General features: G+C 34.8%; 1 protein-coding gene across 1 annotated transcript in view; it reads left to right on the forward strand.

The window, feature by feature from the left end:
• Positions 1–3239: 3239 nt before the first annotated feature.
• The window catches only part of LOC141719247 (uncharacterized), a 58857-nt gene continuing 46575 nt past the window's right edge, over positions 3240–15521 (forward strand). Inside the window, exon 1 of the mRNA XM_074521621.1 lies at positions 3240–3949. Coding sequence (XP_074377722.1) covers positions 3240–3949 — 710 coding nt within the window. The remainder of the gene's footprint in view (positions 3950–15521) is intronic.

Genomic DNA, 15521 nt, shown 5'->3' on the forward strand with positions numbered 1-15521 from the left:
GGAAATGAACAATGGTTGAGGGACTTCCTTGCCATTTTGCATGATCATTTCACTCCCTTCCATTCGCCAATGACTCTTTAAGAGCCGAATGGAGTAGAGTTTTGTGTTCTTTGTTTGTGATTAAATGTTATGTGAAGAAGTCTTGATTGCATGTCACTTTAAAGCTAAATTTTTGAATGATCATGATCTTTAAAACCCTTGCATGTCATGAAATATTTTGGATATTGTATGTTAAATGATTGCATATTGATTTTACACTCAAAATCTTAGAGTACTAGGAATGCATGTTGAAAACTAGACTATATATATGATTTTGGCTTTAAGTTCTATTGTATACCTTAAATGTAACTTGATTTGCTAAAAAAATGAGTATAGTTTTCTTGATAAGTGCTTTATTATGAAAAAATATAGTTTTTATAGTGGGTTAAAGAGTATATTCAATTAGTATTATGTTGCATGTTGTTATAAATATTCATTTTACGCATGAGTACTTGAAAATGTGGTTTAAGTGTTAGTCTTGCTACTTTGTTTGTATAAATTGGTCATGGTGCATTAGAGTATGAATGATCTCTATCAAGTGTCAGTAGGATAGATGAAAGTATTTGGTTAGCAATTATGCTTGGTTAAAGATTAGGTTCAAGGTTTATAAGTGAGAGTTAAGGTGGAAGGGATAGTGTAAGGTTTGTTTTTTCCCAGAATGTTGCACTAGTTTGTAAGAGAGTTTTGAATGGGAATTCGTTGGGCATTGGGAGGCCCAAGACACCAGAAGTTAGGACTTGAGCTATAGTTGATCCCATGAGCTTTAAATGTAAGAAATCAACTCATTTAGTTAGGTGCACAAGTCAAATCATGACTTCTGGTCAGAACATAGACAGTTTGAGTGAGGAGCACTTTTAAGCTTAGAAAGTGGTGTCATTGGTAGGCCTTCATTAGGCATTTCTTAGTATTGATACTAGGGAGTTTATGGGAAGTTTTTCAGGCCATAGTTCGAAGATTTAGAGTTAAAACCAAGAGTATAAAGTGAGTTCAAATCAGGGCAGTTTGAGTGTCACTAGGACAGGGGAGAGCCATCTTTGAGAATAGGCCCAAGGAGGCCTAGGTTGAGCCTTGGTGTCATTCCAAGTGAACAAGTTAGATTTAGGACCTAAGATTCCACTGTAGTAATTTGAGTGTCAAACCTTGAGTGGAAGGGGTTCATTGTCACTTAGTACCATTCAGTGTCACCTAATAGTTGCACTTAGGAACACATTGTCCTTGCACTTAGATTTTTGCACTCTTAGAGATGAGGCCTGAGTTAACCATTGAGTCTAATTGTTATTAAGAGGTCATTAGGAGGTTAGGCCATAGGTGTGGCTAAGTGAAATGGAGTTTGGATAGTAAAGGCACTTCAAAACTTGGAAAGCTAGTTGGGTTGCACTAGACTAGGTAGCACATCGAGTCAATCGTGTTGGTGGAGTGAGATCATTCAATACTCAATAGTGCACAATTATATCAAAGTTGTATATTATGTTATTTAATGTGTTATGTGATCCTAAATGATTATTTGAGCATAATAAGTGATTAGTAAAGAGTCGAATGTGTAGTTAGGCCTAAGTGCCAATATGATTTGAAATCTTTAACTAGGATGGAGTCTTTGTGAGAGTGTGTCTTGATGAGGTCTAATATTTTGTGTAGACTCAGGAGAAGGTAGTAAGCTTTCCGTCAAAGTCGAGTAGTGCTCCCGATTGCTTCCACGATCAAGACGAGAGTTAGTCCAGCCTTCTTAATGCAAGTGTTTTTGCCTTCGCTTATCATTCTAGTGATGTTTTCCTTAAATTATGTTATTCAAATGTTTTCGTACTTTCATGATATATTCAAAGTGTCCTATGACCCTCTCGAGATATATGTTGAGAACTATTTTGAACTATTAAGATATTGCAAATGTTCTGAGCCACTCCTTTGAATTACGATAATATGCTCGTAAATTGATCTCTTTTAATATTGTTGTCACCATGATATATTGTTGCAAATATTCTGATTTTAGATTGATATTTTTCAAATACTGTGTATACGCTTATAAAAATCCTACCCTTATAAACTATAAAACCTCATATGTGATCTCTCTTAATTAACCGCTATTCTTTTCACTCTTACACCCCCGAGTTACCAACTCCTTACATAAATCCTTACAATCATACCCAAATTTTGTCACTAGAGATATCACATATATAACCCTCAAATTTGAGACCTCTATCTTGTGGAACAATGTTATGACTCTTTTTCAATACTCACTACACCATATATGGGCTATTGCAAGCCCAATATGTATTAGTGTTGCATGAAGTGTTGCTAAAAACATTAAACTTGGTAATCTATTGCAATACTTTTAAAACCGTTACATAAAATATAAAAATGTTGCAAGTAAAATGAGAGTTTTGAAATTTTCAATACAATTGCAATACTATTACAAAGTGTTACAATAAACGAAACACTTTTTATTCTTTTCCACTAAAATTATAGGCGAGAACTTTTTTTTCATTGGGCGGGATGTTTATACGCCAAAATTTTTCAGACAAAATATTTCTAACACCTAATTAAACAAAATATTACTCACTTTCTCCCATCTCTCTCCCTCTCTCTCCCGAAGCTCCTCTCTCCCCCCTCACGACTCTCAATTTCTCTCTCTTTCTCTCTGTCCCCCACTCTCTCATCTCCAATTAAGCCGAAACCCAAAACCCCAAACCTAATTGAGCAAGATTTGTGCAAAAATTGAAGTAAAGATTCAATTAGAGGTATTTTACTCATCTTTTTATGCATATACTTGTATATATATGTATGCATGTGAACAACTTTACCTGAAAGACAGTGTATATGAAATTTGTTGGATTTTTGTATTAATTAGTTGAATATATGTGTTAATTTTGTTGTGACATATAACCCTCCTGTTAAATTGTTCTTATATTTGTGATTTATTCTTGTAATTTAGTAGATATTTGGTAAATTATGATTTTGTTGGACTGTTTGTGGTATAATTTATTTGTTGTTTTAAATGGATTTGTTTGTGTTAATCTCTATTGAGCTTGATGTTGTAATGTTGTCATTAATTAAGGTTTAAAACTTGAGGCTGTTAATTAAGGTTTAAAGTTTTAATTTTAAGTACGATAAGAGCATGTTAATGTTGTAATATATGTGCTCTGTCTCTCTATCTTTGTTAGTATTTGATATACTTTGTTTTTTTGTCCAATTTATTTATGTAGAAAATGGATGTTGAAGGAGAGAAATGGATATTTCTTCCTAAGGACAGTGATAAATATAGGAAGGGGGTGGAAGATTTTGTTACGATAGCATTTTCTAAATATGTCGTAGGAAAGGAGTTACCGTGTCCTTGTAAAACCTGTAGTAATCGTTTCTGGAGTGATGCCAAGGGTATACGTGAGCATCTCGTATGTAATGGTCCTTGTCCCCATTATCTTGAATGGATTTACGAGGTCTCAACCCTTAGGATAGAAAACATGATCGACGACATGGATGAGATGGATACTGATATAGGTATGGGTTTAGGCGATGAGTTCGAGGCGATGATACAAAATGTATATGGAACTTGTAATGATACTGGTGAACACGGAGTTAGAAATGGAATGGATGCTGATGCAAGGAAATTTTATAGGTTTGTTAACAAGGGTAGGCAGCCTTTATATCCCGAGTCTAAAAATTTTACTAGTTTAAGTTTCATAGTTAGGCTTTACCAACTAAAGTGCATTCATGGATTTAGCGAGGCGATATTTAGCGATTTGCTTGACTTAATAAAGGAGGCTTTTCCCAACGTTAACGTGCCGTCATCTTTCAATTCATCCAAGGTTATGATTAAAGACTTGGGTCTTGATTACCAAAAAATACATGCATGTTCAAATGACTGCATGCTATTTTGGGCTGAAAATGAGGGGCTGGATGTGGCACCCTCCAAACCCGGGTCAGAAGTTTGGGGTCCACAATACATACATAATATATAAACCTATATATGAGATACTATTTGTAATGACCCTGCTTTACACAATCACGGATCGTAACAGGTTAAAGTATGAAAACAAGCCACAACCTTAACTTTTATAACAACGTACCAAATCCCAACTAATTTAACTTACAACTGATAATAAAATTATTCTTACAATATTACTATCTCACTTCCGCAATAAGCTCCTGCTAGCTCTATCCAACTCAATCTGGAATCCTAGCTCGTACATTGAACTGGGAAACTTCGCTATTAACCGTATCCTTCTTAACTGTAGAATACATAAAAAGATTCGCAAGAGTGAGCTAACTAGCTCATCAAGTCACAATGATAATAATTGAGGTTAATCAATGATCAAACGAAATGATTCAGAGGAACCAAGTTTATTGCTAAATAATCATTAGAATTGGATATTCATTTTAAGTTTTTAAAACCAAGGTTAGGCTGTTGATCAGTCACGCACTAACCCCGAGCAAAGCAAACAACACTGCTCTAACTACTGGATCCAAGGCACACATTGGCCTAACTTGACCATTGATATGGTCTGACCACGAATCTGGTCCATACATAAAAAAACTATCCAATTCTAAAGCAGTTCAATATGATAAACAATATAATTCGATACAACAAGATCATAATCAATGATGATTAAACACTTGAATAAAAACGTAAGAAAACTCATGGATATCACAACGGTATATCAGGGTATGTATAAGAAACGGTTTTCAGTCTGTAAAGGATTAGGTATTAGACAAATAATGATTTTTCAAGGTATAGTTCTCTGATGTTATAAAGAATGGTTGGAGTATAAAATTTTCAGTATTTTCAAACAATTTTTTTCCAGTGTTTGGTGTTTGGTAGTTATACATTTGGAAAGTAGTATCATATTTGTGTGGTTTGGTGTCTGAGGATCAATAAAGGATGGTTTACAAAGAATAAGGCTTACGGCTCAAGATCAAGAAAAATTAGGGTTCAAGGGTAAATAGTTTAAAGCACTTGTAATATAAAACATGAGTTATTTTGAATAATAGCGACATGATATGAAAAAGTTCGAAAATATTTACGATATATCTTGAAGAAAAGTTCAGAAGTACTTGCCTTACAGGGCTTTATAACTATTACTGATCAATTCTGAGCCGACTTTGTCGCTCAGGCTTTAACATCCAACCACTAGACCACATTAGATTCGACTTCGACACTCAGGTTTTTCTGTTGAAACTCTACTGAGCCCGTCGACTGATCAATAGGTTATTCTTAGTCCATTGTCCACTTTCGGTTTTCCAACTAGAACCAACATGGTCGAAATACCCTATGTTAGATACCCAGTTATGCTTGACATAGCCTCGCTAACAGCCTACCCATACAATAGCATATTCCGACTCGTAATTATTCATATTGTAATAACACAGGCAACAATTAGGGTTCACGTTCTCGAAATCGGTTCGGTGTTCGTTTCCAGGAAATATGCATATTTGTCCTTTTACGAAATTAGGGTTACTGAGTTTTGGACAGAACATTTACCACAACATACAATCAAGTTCGTATAAAGTATAAGTATATATATATATATATATTCACTCGACGTCCCGATAATTACCGGATACGCTCCCGCATTTTCATTGTTGATTTTTCGGAAATCGGGCAGCGTCTCCTTTGTTTATCGGACTACCCGTCGAAACATCAATCGACGTCAAATCCCAAACACCACAATCGCAACAATTATCCAGTCTCATTTCAATTCCACAAATCCCAACCATTGATTTAAATCAACTATTATTATTATTATTCGCGTTTTTACATTTATTTCTTTTAAAATATTAGGACTCAGAATCGCGTCATCACAGTCCACCGTCGGCTCGCCAAAGCTCATCGCTGATGGCGGTAAAATTCGCGGGTCCCCGATTAATTTTGGGTTTCCAACACGTATTTCACCGATTAATTACAATTATTCCTGCATGAAATATAATTTATTTCACGAATTGCCTTCAAATAATTCTGCAGAAAATAAAAAATATCAATAAATATAATCAGCTTAAATCAATCAGGAGCAGCACGTATACAACACGCGCGGACAGCCAAAAGGAAACGCAGTAACAACAGGACATAAAAAAATAGGCGGCCGGGCAAACAATAATAGGAACTACACAAAGCACACAACATATGCGCTCAGGGAAAAGAAGAGACGGCAACAAAGCCACCGGAATAGAGCAGGGCGACGAAGTTTCAGAAAAAAAAAAGACAGCAACCGGCGGAGCAATCCCGAAAGGATGGGCAACCGAGAGGTTATATGTATGTATATAAGTGTATGCATCTGTTTGTGCAGGAGAGAGAAGATAAATCATAGAGAAATTGGAGAGAAGAAAACGAGAGAGGGGTGAGATGAGGGAGACAGACTGTGTTGTATTTTGTTTTGCATATATATTTCTTTTTTTATTCTACAGCAACCAATGAGCAGCAACCATGAATATGAAGAATAGCTAAAAAAATTCCACGTGCCCCTTTTCCTTTTCTCACAGCCCCATTTTGTCCCGTTTTTACAAATTTAACGAACCATCGCGCAAATAAAATAATCCTGAAAAATTCCAAATAAATTTTTAAAATATCACGAATAATTTAAAATGATTAAATAAATATGAGTTTCATGATTTTTAAATAATTCTGGAATTAAATGCAGATTTTACAAATAAATGCACTCTGAAAATCATACAGGGTTAATTAATTGATGAAATCTTGATTTCTAAATTTTGTAAAATTCCAAAAATAATTATTGTAATTATAAAACCATAAAACTAATTTTAGAGACAATCCAAATATTTACGGATTTAAAATTGTAATAAAATCACCTTTAAAATTAAAACAGAACAATATAACTCAATCTTTAACTTCACATTCCAATCCTTTACACCAATAAATCACAGACAAATAGTATATATCAACATACTGCTGCCATAACCAAGACACATATTTTATTTAATTAATACTTCCGCAAATATATATTTAAATAATTCAAAATTACACGAGTCGTTATATCACCCCCCCTTAAAAAGATTCTGTCCTCAGAATCTAGTTTAACTAAATAAGTGAGGATATTTGTCAAGCATATCTGACTCTAGTTTCCAAGTAGACTCTTCTACTCGAGGATTTCAAATGTACTTACTATACATATACACTCATTTCCAATGACTTGCCTTTAACGATCAAGAATTTGGATCGATCACTATATGCAGAACAAACTTGGACAAGAGCCCATTGGCCCCTAATCGATCACTTAATTTGAATCTGATACTTATCGCCTTAACATTGACACGTAGAACACAATATATGTACATACTGCTATAACGGTACTATCAACTCATGAACAACTTTATATATAGATTTATCGATACCTCGAATGGTTTACTAAATTTAGGGCTTAACTTCTCCCTTCTACTCAGACTTATCCAATTTCTTTCAAGACGAAACTTTTACTAACACTACTTGTCCTATTTCTATATTCATACTCTCTCTCGATACACTTTCGCCTTCGTTCTTTGTCTACTCCGAGATGCTTCAATCAATATCATTACGCCCTTGGTGTGCTGGATTAACTTATGATTTGACAACTGCCTTTCTCCCACTTTATCTTAATAAAGTGGGGACCTACACTTGCATCCATATAAGGCTTGGTAAAGTGGCATTCTAAAGCTGACATTGATGATAAATGATCATCCCAGTTTTCCTTAAAACTCAACCTCTCAACATATCTTATATTTCCTGAATCGCTTCCTTACTTTGACCCTTCGCTTAAGGATGATAGGCGGTGCTCATTTTTAATTTAGTATCCAAACATTTAAACATCTCATATTCGTTTCTATCAGTTAAGGCTGAAAAGTAATCTCATATATTCACTTATTATCTCCTTTAGGTATTTGAACTCATATTCCACTCTTTCCAAGTCCTTTACGTCCAATCCTTTCTTTTGGCACAAGGCATCTGTTACCATACAGCTTCGTTTAGGTAGTTGTTAATGGATTAATCAAAATCTGTTGTTAACCTTGGTCAAAATTTCATATTTTAAGACTCAACGTATAACTGCTTTCCTTCTAATTTTTTTTTGGAAAATTCTTGGGCATTCCACACAGACTTTCTTATTCTTCGAATAGCTGAAGACGTTATCAATAAATACCATTCGCTTATCTGAGTACTCCTTATACACCACATTCCTTAATTCTTTATAGTCACCTGATGTATTGGTTATTTCGCATGATATCACCAGAGCTTGCAATGCTCTTAACTAATTTTAATCATAATCTTTGTTATGTTCCCAGGTCGGATCTTCATTTAATCCTCGAGATATAACACACTTCTTGAATTAAGTCTCATAAGTAATCAATTATTTATAGAGTCTCACTTCTTCTTATTCGTTATTTTGTTAAACTCCCGATAATCAGTACATACTCTCATAATTTCATTCCTTTTTTCTCCCTTAACATCACTAGTACACTTCACGATTTACTTCTTGTAAAATCACTTCCTGGGTCTGCCTTATCCACTAGGCCTCGAATACTTCGCCTTAATTCTTTGACATGTCCAACACTTCCTAATCCATTTTAAAATTTCCTTCTTATACCTGGTTATCAATATTTTTCTTTAAATCTCCGTATATCTTTGCATTTCTTCAATAAATTAAATACTTTATACCGTGAATTCCCGGTAGGATCTTATTTCTTAATACTTTTACTTGTAGCATCTAAGTGCTGGAAGAAAACCTAGGAATATCGTGATCGTTCTTCTAGGTGCATAATCTTCCTCTTACTAACTGTTAACATCGTGATCCATTATCTTCCCTTGACATCTCCTTATCTTTTCTTAACAATTCTGACTGAAAGGTCATACTACTCATCCTTGTTTCTTTGGGATTATATATCTGACTTCCAACTCCAACTTCTAGAATTCCATAGATAATTCTTCTGGTACAGTTTCTATGTTCGTTCTCTCCTTTTTGCTTATCGCCTGCCTCTACATTTGCTTTTCCTCGTGAGTACCTACTTCAAACTTTTATCGTCCGTATAGATCTTACACTTTTCTCCTTACATATCATGTTTCCCAATCTTTCAAAACAAATATTATTACTGTTAGTCCCAATTATGAGTAGGATACTTTTGTTCGTAATGTTTCGGTTGTCTGGGTGCATATACAATAACTTTCTTGTGCCGCATCAACACACATCCTACTCCCTTACGAGAAGCATTACTGTAAACTACCAAATCTCCTTGATACCTTCAAAGTGATAAATCAGGTGCTGTAACCATTCTTTCATTTAACTCCGCAATACTTTCTTCACCCTTCTCCATTTCATATAAACTTCTTGCTTTTCCTGATTAGCTTCATCAAAGGTATTACAACTTTCAAGAAATCTTGCACAAATTTTCAATAATAACCGGTCCATGGTAAAACTTCTTACCTTTGCTGGTGCTTTTGATATTTCTTTATTCATAGTAACTTTAATTTTTGCTGGATCCCCTTTGGTCTCCTCTTCTCTGACTATTTATGCTTCCTACCATCAAAAATTTCACTTTGTAAACCTTTCATACAACATCTTTCTTCTTCGACTTCCCGGCTATCATTAAATTCTTGCATGGTCCTCCTTTGATTTTAAGTAACATAAATACAACTTATTCGGATCTTCCTTCAAGATTCTGTCCATCAAGTTTAAATATTACTAGGATATCGGTTAATCCAAACGACAATACTGGAATTTTATAGCAGCAATACTTAGTTTGAAAATTATCCTTGATATGTCCATAAGTTCAATCTCCAATTGATAACATCCAAAGCTTAAATTATCTTAGAAAATACTCTACTTCTTTCATCTGATTAAATAAATCATTAGTTCGAGGTAACGTATACTTACTCTTGATAGTAAACTTGTTGAGTTTTCTCTAGTCGACGCATAATCTCATACTTCCATTTTCTTATTAACAATTAGTATCGGTGCACCTTATGGGATACACTGGGTCTAATCGCTTCTTCTTCTAACATCTCTTGCATCTGCTTTGCTAACTTTCTCATTTTAACTGGTGCCATTTTGTGTAAGGTCTTGGTCATTGGCTTCGACTCAGGTGCTAAGGCAATCGCGAGCTTCATTTCTCTATCTGGAGGAAATGTTAATAACTCATCTGGAAACATATCTTGAAACTCCTTAATTGCTATAAAATCTTCAAATTTTGTTTGCTTCTGACTTTTATTTATCTCATACTCACCATAATGCTCACATCTTGATCACCGTAATCATCGTTAACAAATTCTTTATCCTCCTTCTTCCTTTATACCTCATCATATTCTCATTTGACGTATTCAGGACTATCTTTTCATCGCGACGGTTTTTCTGGGCATCACGCTTAAATAGTTAATCCATTTCTTAGAATAATGTCAAATCCTCTTATCTCAAATGATATCAATTCTTCACAACTTACTGCCAGAAATCTCAATTCCACCATTGGTACTCATTTAACACTTACACGTCCTTGATTTGCTAATATTTTAGTCATAATCTTATCAATTCAACAGGGTAATTCATTTTATCAACAAAACCTTGAGGGATAACAATTAAGTTGCTCCCACATCTTTCAGTACTTTAACGCATAAAGTATCCACAATAATTATTCACGTCATTGCATCCGTATTCTGAATAAAATATTTCACAGACAATTCGTAAACTCCCGCTCTTGGAGACGTATTCCTTATTGAAGTAGATTCCCTTGACTCTTAGTGCATCCCCGGCTAGGGATAGTGATTTGTAATCCTCGCCATATACCCTTGTTTCCTTTTCATGCATGAAGGTAGATGGAACTTTGTCCGCTTGGTTCATAATATGTTGATTTATGTTTGAAAAACTCTTGTAAAAATGACAGTACAACGAAACAACTAGAAGAATTCACAATTCAACAAAAAATAGAGTTGAAAAGAAAGAAGACGGAAGGATTTTAATATGAATGAGACAACCACATTGGTACTTAAGATGGCCAGTCTTTCGTACCATATGGCATACAACACATGATTAGGTGGCGTCCCACCCGACTCTTTGTCATTCCTGACAAAACGTCTCACCATAACACTGTTTGTCTCAATCAGAGAGCAAAACTTGAGGGGAACAATAAATTTGAAAAGGAATACAACATCCTCCTTTTTCTTATCACCGCAAAGAATTTTCAAGGAAAGAAGTTCATACATATTTAGGAATTAAAAAGGAATATACACTGTATTATTAAAGACAACAACGATACCATTGGTCACCATCCATATTTCACTTGTATTCATCTTTCAAGCTTGTTCGATCATATAACAACTTTAGAAAGTACGCTGAAATGCCTTCGCAAATCAAGCATTATAATGAATTCTTACTTGTTAAGTCTTGCGTCTTTAACATCGTATAATACTTTAACAATTCAATCATAATGGCATCCCTAGCAGATAACCTCGAGTTGACACTTTTCAATTTAGAATAACCCCGAATCATTCAACATAGTGATCCTTTTGTTAATAATATTCTTCTTTTAGAAAAATCTGGAAATCTTCTCAATCTCCTTCAGTCATACTCAGGCTTCTGTTAGATCAATGGATTCTTTGAACTTGGATAGTCCTAGTAATTAGATGAGTAATTGCTCCGTACACTGGTTCTGTTGTTAATCTTATCAAACAATATTTGTACCTTTCTGTTAGGAATAATCAACTTCTTCATAATCGCGGATCACTTTATTTTCTGAATTAACAATACCAAGTCTAAAATAAATATCCTTCCAGGTAATCCGGTTCTTTTAACAAACAAGAAGCTCAAGTAGTAACTTGACAACCAGTGTTTAAAACTTATTTTATTCAAAAAGGCTTTTAGAAATTTTGTAAGGAAAAATCTTTTTCGAAAACTTTTTTAAAAATTTTGAAAATCACAAACCTGGTTGTCCTTACTATATGAGTTGGTTGTTGTCCTTCCTTCTTATAACAAGGTACCAAATTGAAGAAATGATCACATAAAGATCCATTTAATTTAATCTATCCTCTCTCCTTTATTGGGTCCATTTGCCTTCCTTAATCGATGAAAACTTCAGTTGTCATTGCATGCTATCTTATTAGTAGCTTCACATCAAGCTTCCATACTGGTAATACTCCCGTTATCAACTATACAATTGTTAAGTGGAACAGACTATCCAATATTCAACAAGTCGGCTAATTTCACATCACCTTGTTAAAATATATATCACATCATCATAACACCATTATCTAACTTCAAGAAATCTCTAGATCCATAATCTCCTCTAACTCTCTCTTTTCAATACTTATCTAATCCATTCCACAAGCTAATATCGAGTGGTCTATTCACTAGTGGCCTCATTTAATCTAGTAGCAGCCATCCTCTGAAACACGTGAATCTTCTTTCTAAACTCCTTCTCACCTTTATTAATATCTCATATACTTACCATTTACTGTAGCTATCGAATCCATCCTCATAAATACTGTTGTTCCATAAGACAGGTTTTAAACTGAGAGTATAGAACACGGTGTAGAGTAAACTGAAAAGATATATTCACAGATGAATGTCCAGTAGAAAAAGAATAAGTAGATAGAGGTTTTTAAATAAGTTGTCTCGTATCAAGAGGTGGTAGAATAGCGTAGAATAGCTTAAAGAGGTGCAACTGTCATAACAGAAGATAGTACCGTTAATACTGATGGAGGAACAAGGTGCAAATCAAATTCAAGAGAAGATGACGATCCTTGAACGGAAAGCTCCAAACGATCGGATGATACAGGGAAATCAGGATCTGCCATTTTCGTTGTTTGGAAATCACGTCGCAAGCTAAGAATCCCGAATTGCAACACGAACCGTGCCAGAAATCTACTATATAGTCGCACTCATCCTCACGACGTCTTATCTTTCTATTTCCTATTCCTAATCCTAACCCTCTACCCAATCCTGACAATCTAGGCTTGTTTCAGTGACTTATGACTTGTAGCTCTAATACCGACCTGTGGCGCCCTCCAAACCCGGGTCAGAAGTTTGGGGTCCACAACACATACATAATATATAAACCTGTATATGAGATACTATTTGCAATGACCCTGCTTTACACAACCACGGATCGTAACAGGTTAAAGTATAAAAACAAGCCACAACCTTAACTTTTATTACATCGTACCAATCCCAACTAATTTAACTTACAACTGATAATAAAATTATTCTTACAATCTTACTATCTCACCATCGCAATAAGCTCCTGCTAGCTCGATCCAACTCAATCTGGAATCCTAGATCGTACATTGAACTGGGAAACCTCACTATCAACCGTATCCTTCTTAACTATAGAATACATAAAAAGATTCGTAAGAGTGAGCTAACTAGTTCAGCAAGTCACAATGACAATAATTGAGGTTTATCAATGATCAAACGAAATGATTCAGAGGAATCAAGTTTATTGCTAAATAATCATTAGAATTGGATATTCATTTTAAGTTTTTAAAACCAAGGTTAGGCTGCTGATCAGTCACGCACTAACCCCGAGCAAAGCACACATCACTGCTCTAACTACTGGATCCAAGGCACACATTGGCCTAACTTGACCATTGATATGGTCTGACCACGAATCTGGTCCATACATAAAAAAAAATCTATCCATATCTAAAGCAGTTCAATATGATAAACAATATAATTCGATACAACAAGATCATAATCAATGATGATTAAACACTTGAATAAAAACATAAGAAAACTCATGGATATCACAAGGGTATATCAGGGTATTTATACGAAACAGTTTTCAGTCCGTAAAGGATTAGGTATTAGACAAATAATGATTTTTCAAGGTATAGTTCTCTGATGTTATAAAGGATGGTTGGAGTATAAAAGTTTCTGTGTTTTTAAACAATTTTATTCCAGTGTTTGGTGTTTGGTAGTTATACATTGGGAAGTAGTATCATATTTGTGTGGTTTGGTGTCTGGGGATCAATAAAGGATGGTTTACAAAGAATAATGCTTACGACTCAAGATCAAGAAAAATCAGGGTTCAAGGGTAAATAGTTTAAAGTACTTGCAATATAAAACATGAGTTATTTTGAATAATAGCGACATGATATGAAACAGTTCGAAAATATTTACGATATATCATGAAGAAAAGTTCTGAAGTACTTGCCTTACAGGGCTTTATAACTATTACTGATCAATTCTGAGCCGTATCTGTTGCTCAGGCTTTAACGTCCAACTACTAGACCACATTAGATTCGACTTCGACACTCAGGTTTTTCTGTTGAAACTCTACTGAGCTCGTCGACTGATCACTAGGTTATCCTTAGTCCATTGTCCACTTTCCGTTTTCCGACTAGAATCTACAGGGTCGAAATACCCTATGTTAGATACCCAGTTATGCTTGACATATCCTCGCTAACAGCCTACCCATACGATAGCATATTCCGACTCGTAATGATTTATATTGTAATAACACATGCAATAATTAGGGTTCACGTTCTCGAAATCGGTTCGGTGTTCGTTTCTAGAAAATATGCATATTTGTCCTTTTACGAAATTAGGGTTATTGAGTTTTGGACAGAACATTTACCACAACATACAATCAAGTTCGTATAAAGTATAATTATGTATATATTCACTCGACGTCCCGATAATTACCGGATACGCTCCCGCATTTTCATAGTTGATTTTCTGGAAATCGGGCAGCGTCACCTTTGTTTATCGGACTACCCGTCGAAACATCAATCGACGTCAAATCCCAAACACCACAATTGCAACAATTATCTAGTCTCATTTCAAATCCACAAATCCCAACCACTGATTTAAATCAAATAATTATTATTATTCGCGTTTTTACATTTATTTCTTTTAAAATATTAGGACTCAAAATCGCGTCATCACAGTCCACCGTCGGCTCGCCAAGGCTCATCGCCGATGGCGGTAAAATTCGCGGGTACCCGATTAATTTCGGGTTTCCAACGCGTATTTCACTGATTAATTACAATTATTCCTGCACGAAATAAATCAATATATATAATCAGCTCAAATCAATCAGGAGCAGCACATATACAACACACGCGGACAGCCAAAAGGAAATGCAGTAACAACAGGACATAAAGAAACAGGCGGCCGAGCAAACAATAATAAGAACTACACAAAGCACACAACATATGCTGTAATAACCCTAAATTTTGGAATTTTTGAAACCCTCATGAATAGTGATTTTGCTGAATAAGAAAACTTTTCATGCCACACTATGTAGGGGTTCTTCTATTGTTATTCTGAGATCTTATTAGTACTTTATATGGGATATAAGTGTATGTAAAGATCGTCAGAATCCAAATTCGAACACTTTGATTTTTCCCGAAAATCCACCAGATATCGAAAGAATTGAGTATAAGGTAACAGGATAAAAAGGATTTAAATTTAAGGATTGTAAGAGAGGATCATAAAAGGAATATAATATATTGAGAAAGGTTAAGGGAACCCAAGTAATAAGATCCCGGGTATGATCCCTCAAACGATAAACGAGAATGAAAG

This window comes from Apium graveolens, chromosome 4 (assembly GCF_009905375.1).
Source record: "Apium graveolens cultivar Ventura chromosome 4, ASM990537v1, whole genome shotgun sequence".
NCBI lineage: Eukaryota > Viridiplantae > Streptophyta > Magnoliopsida > Apiales > Apiaceae > Apium > Apium graveolens.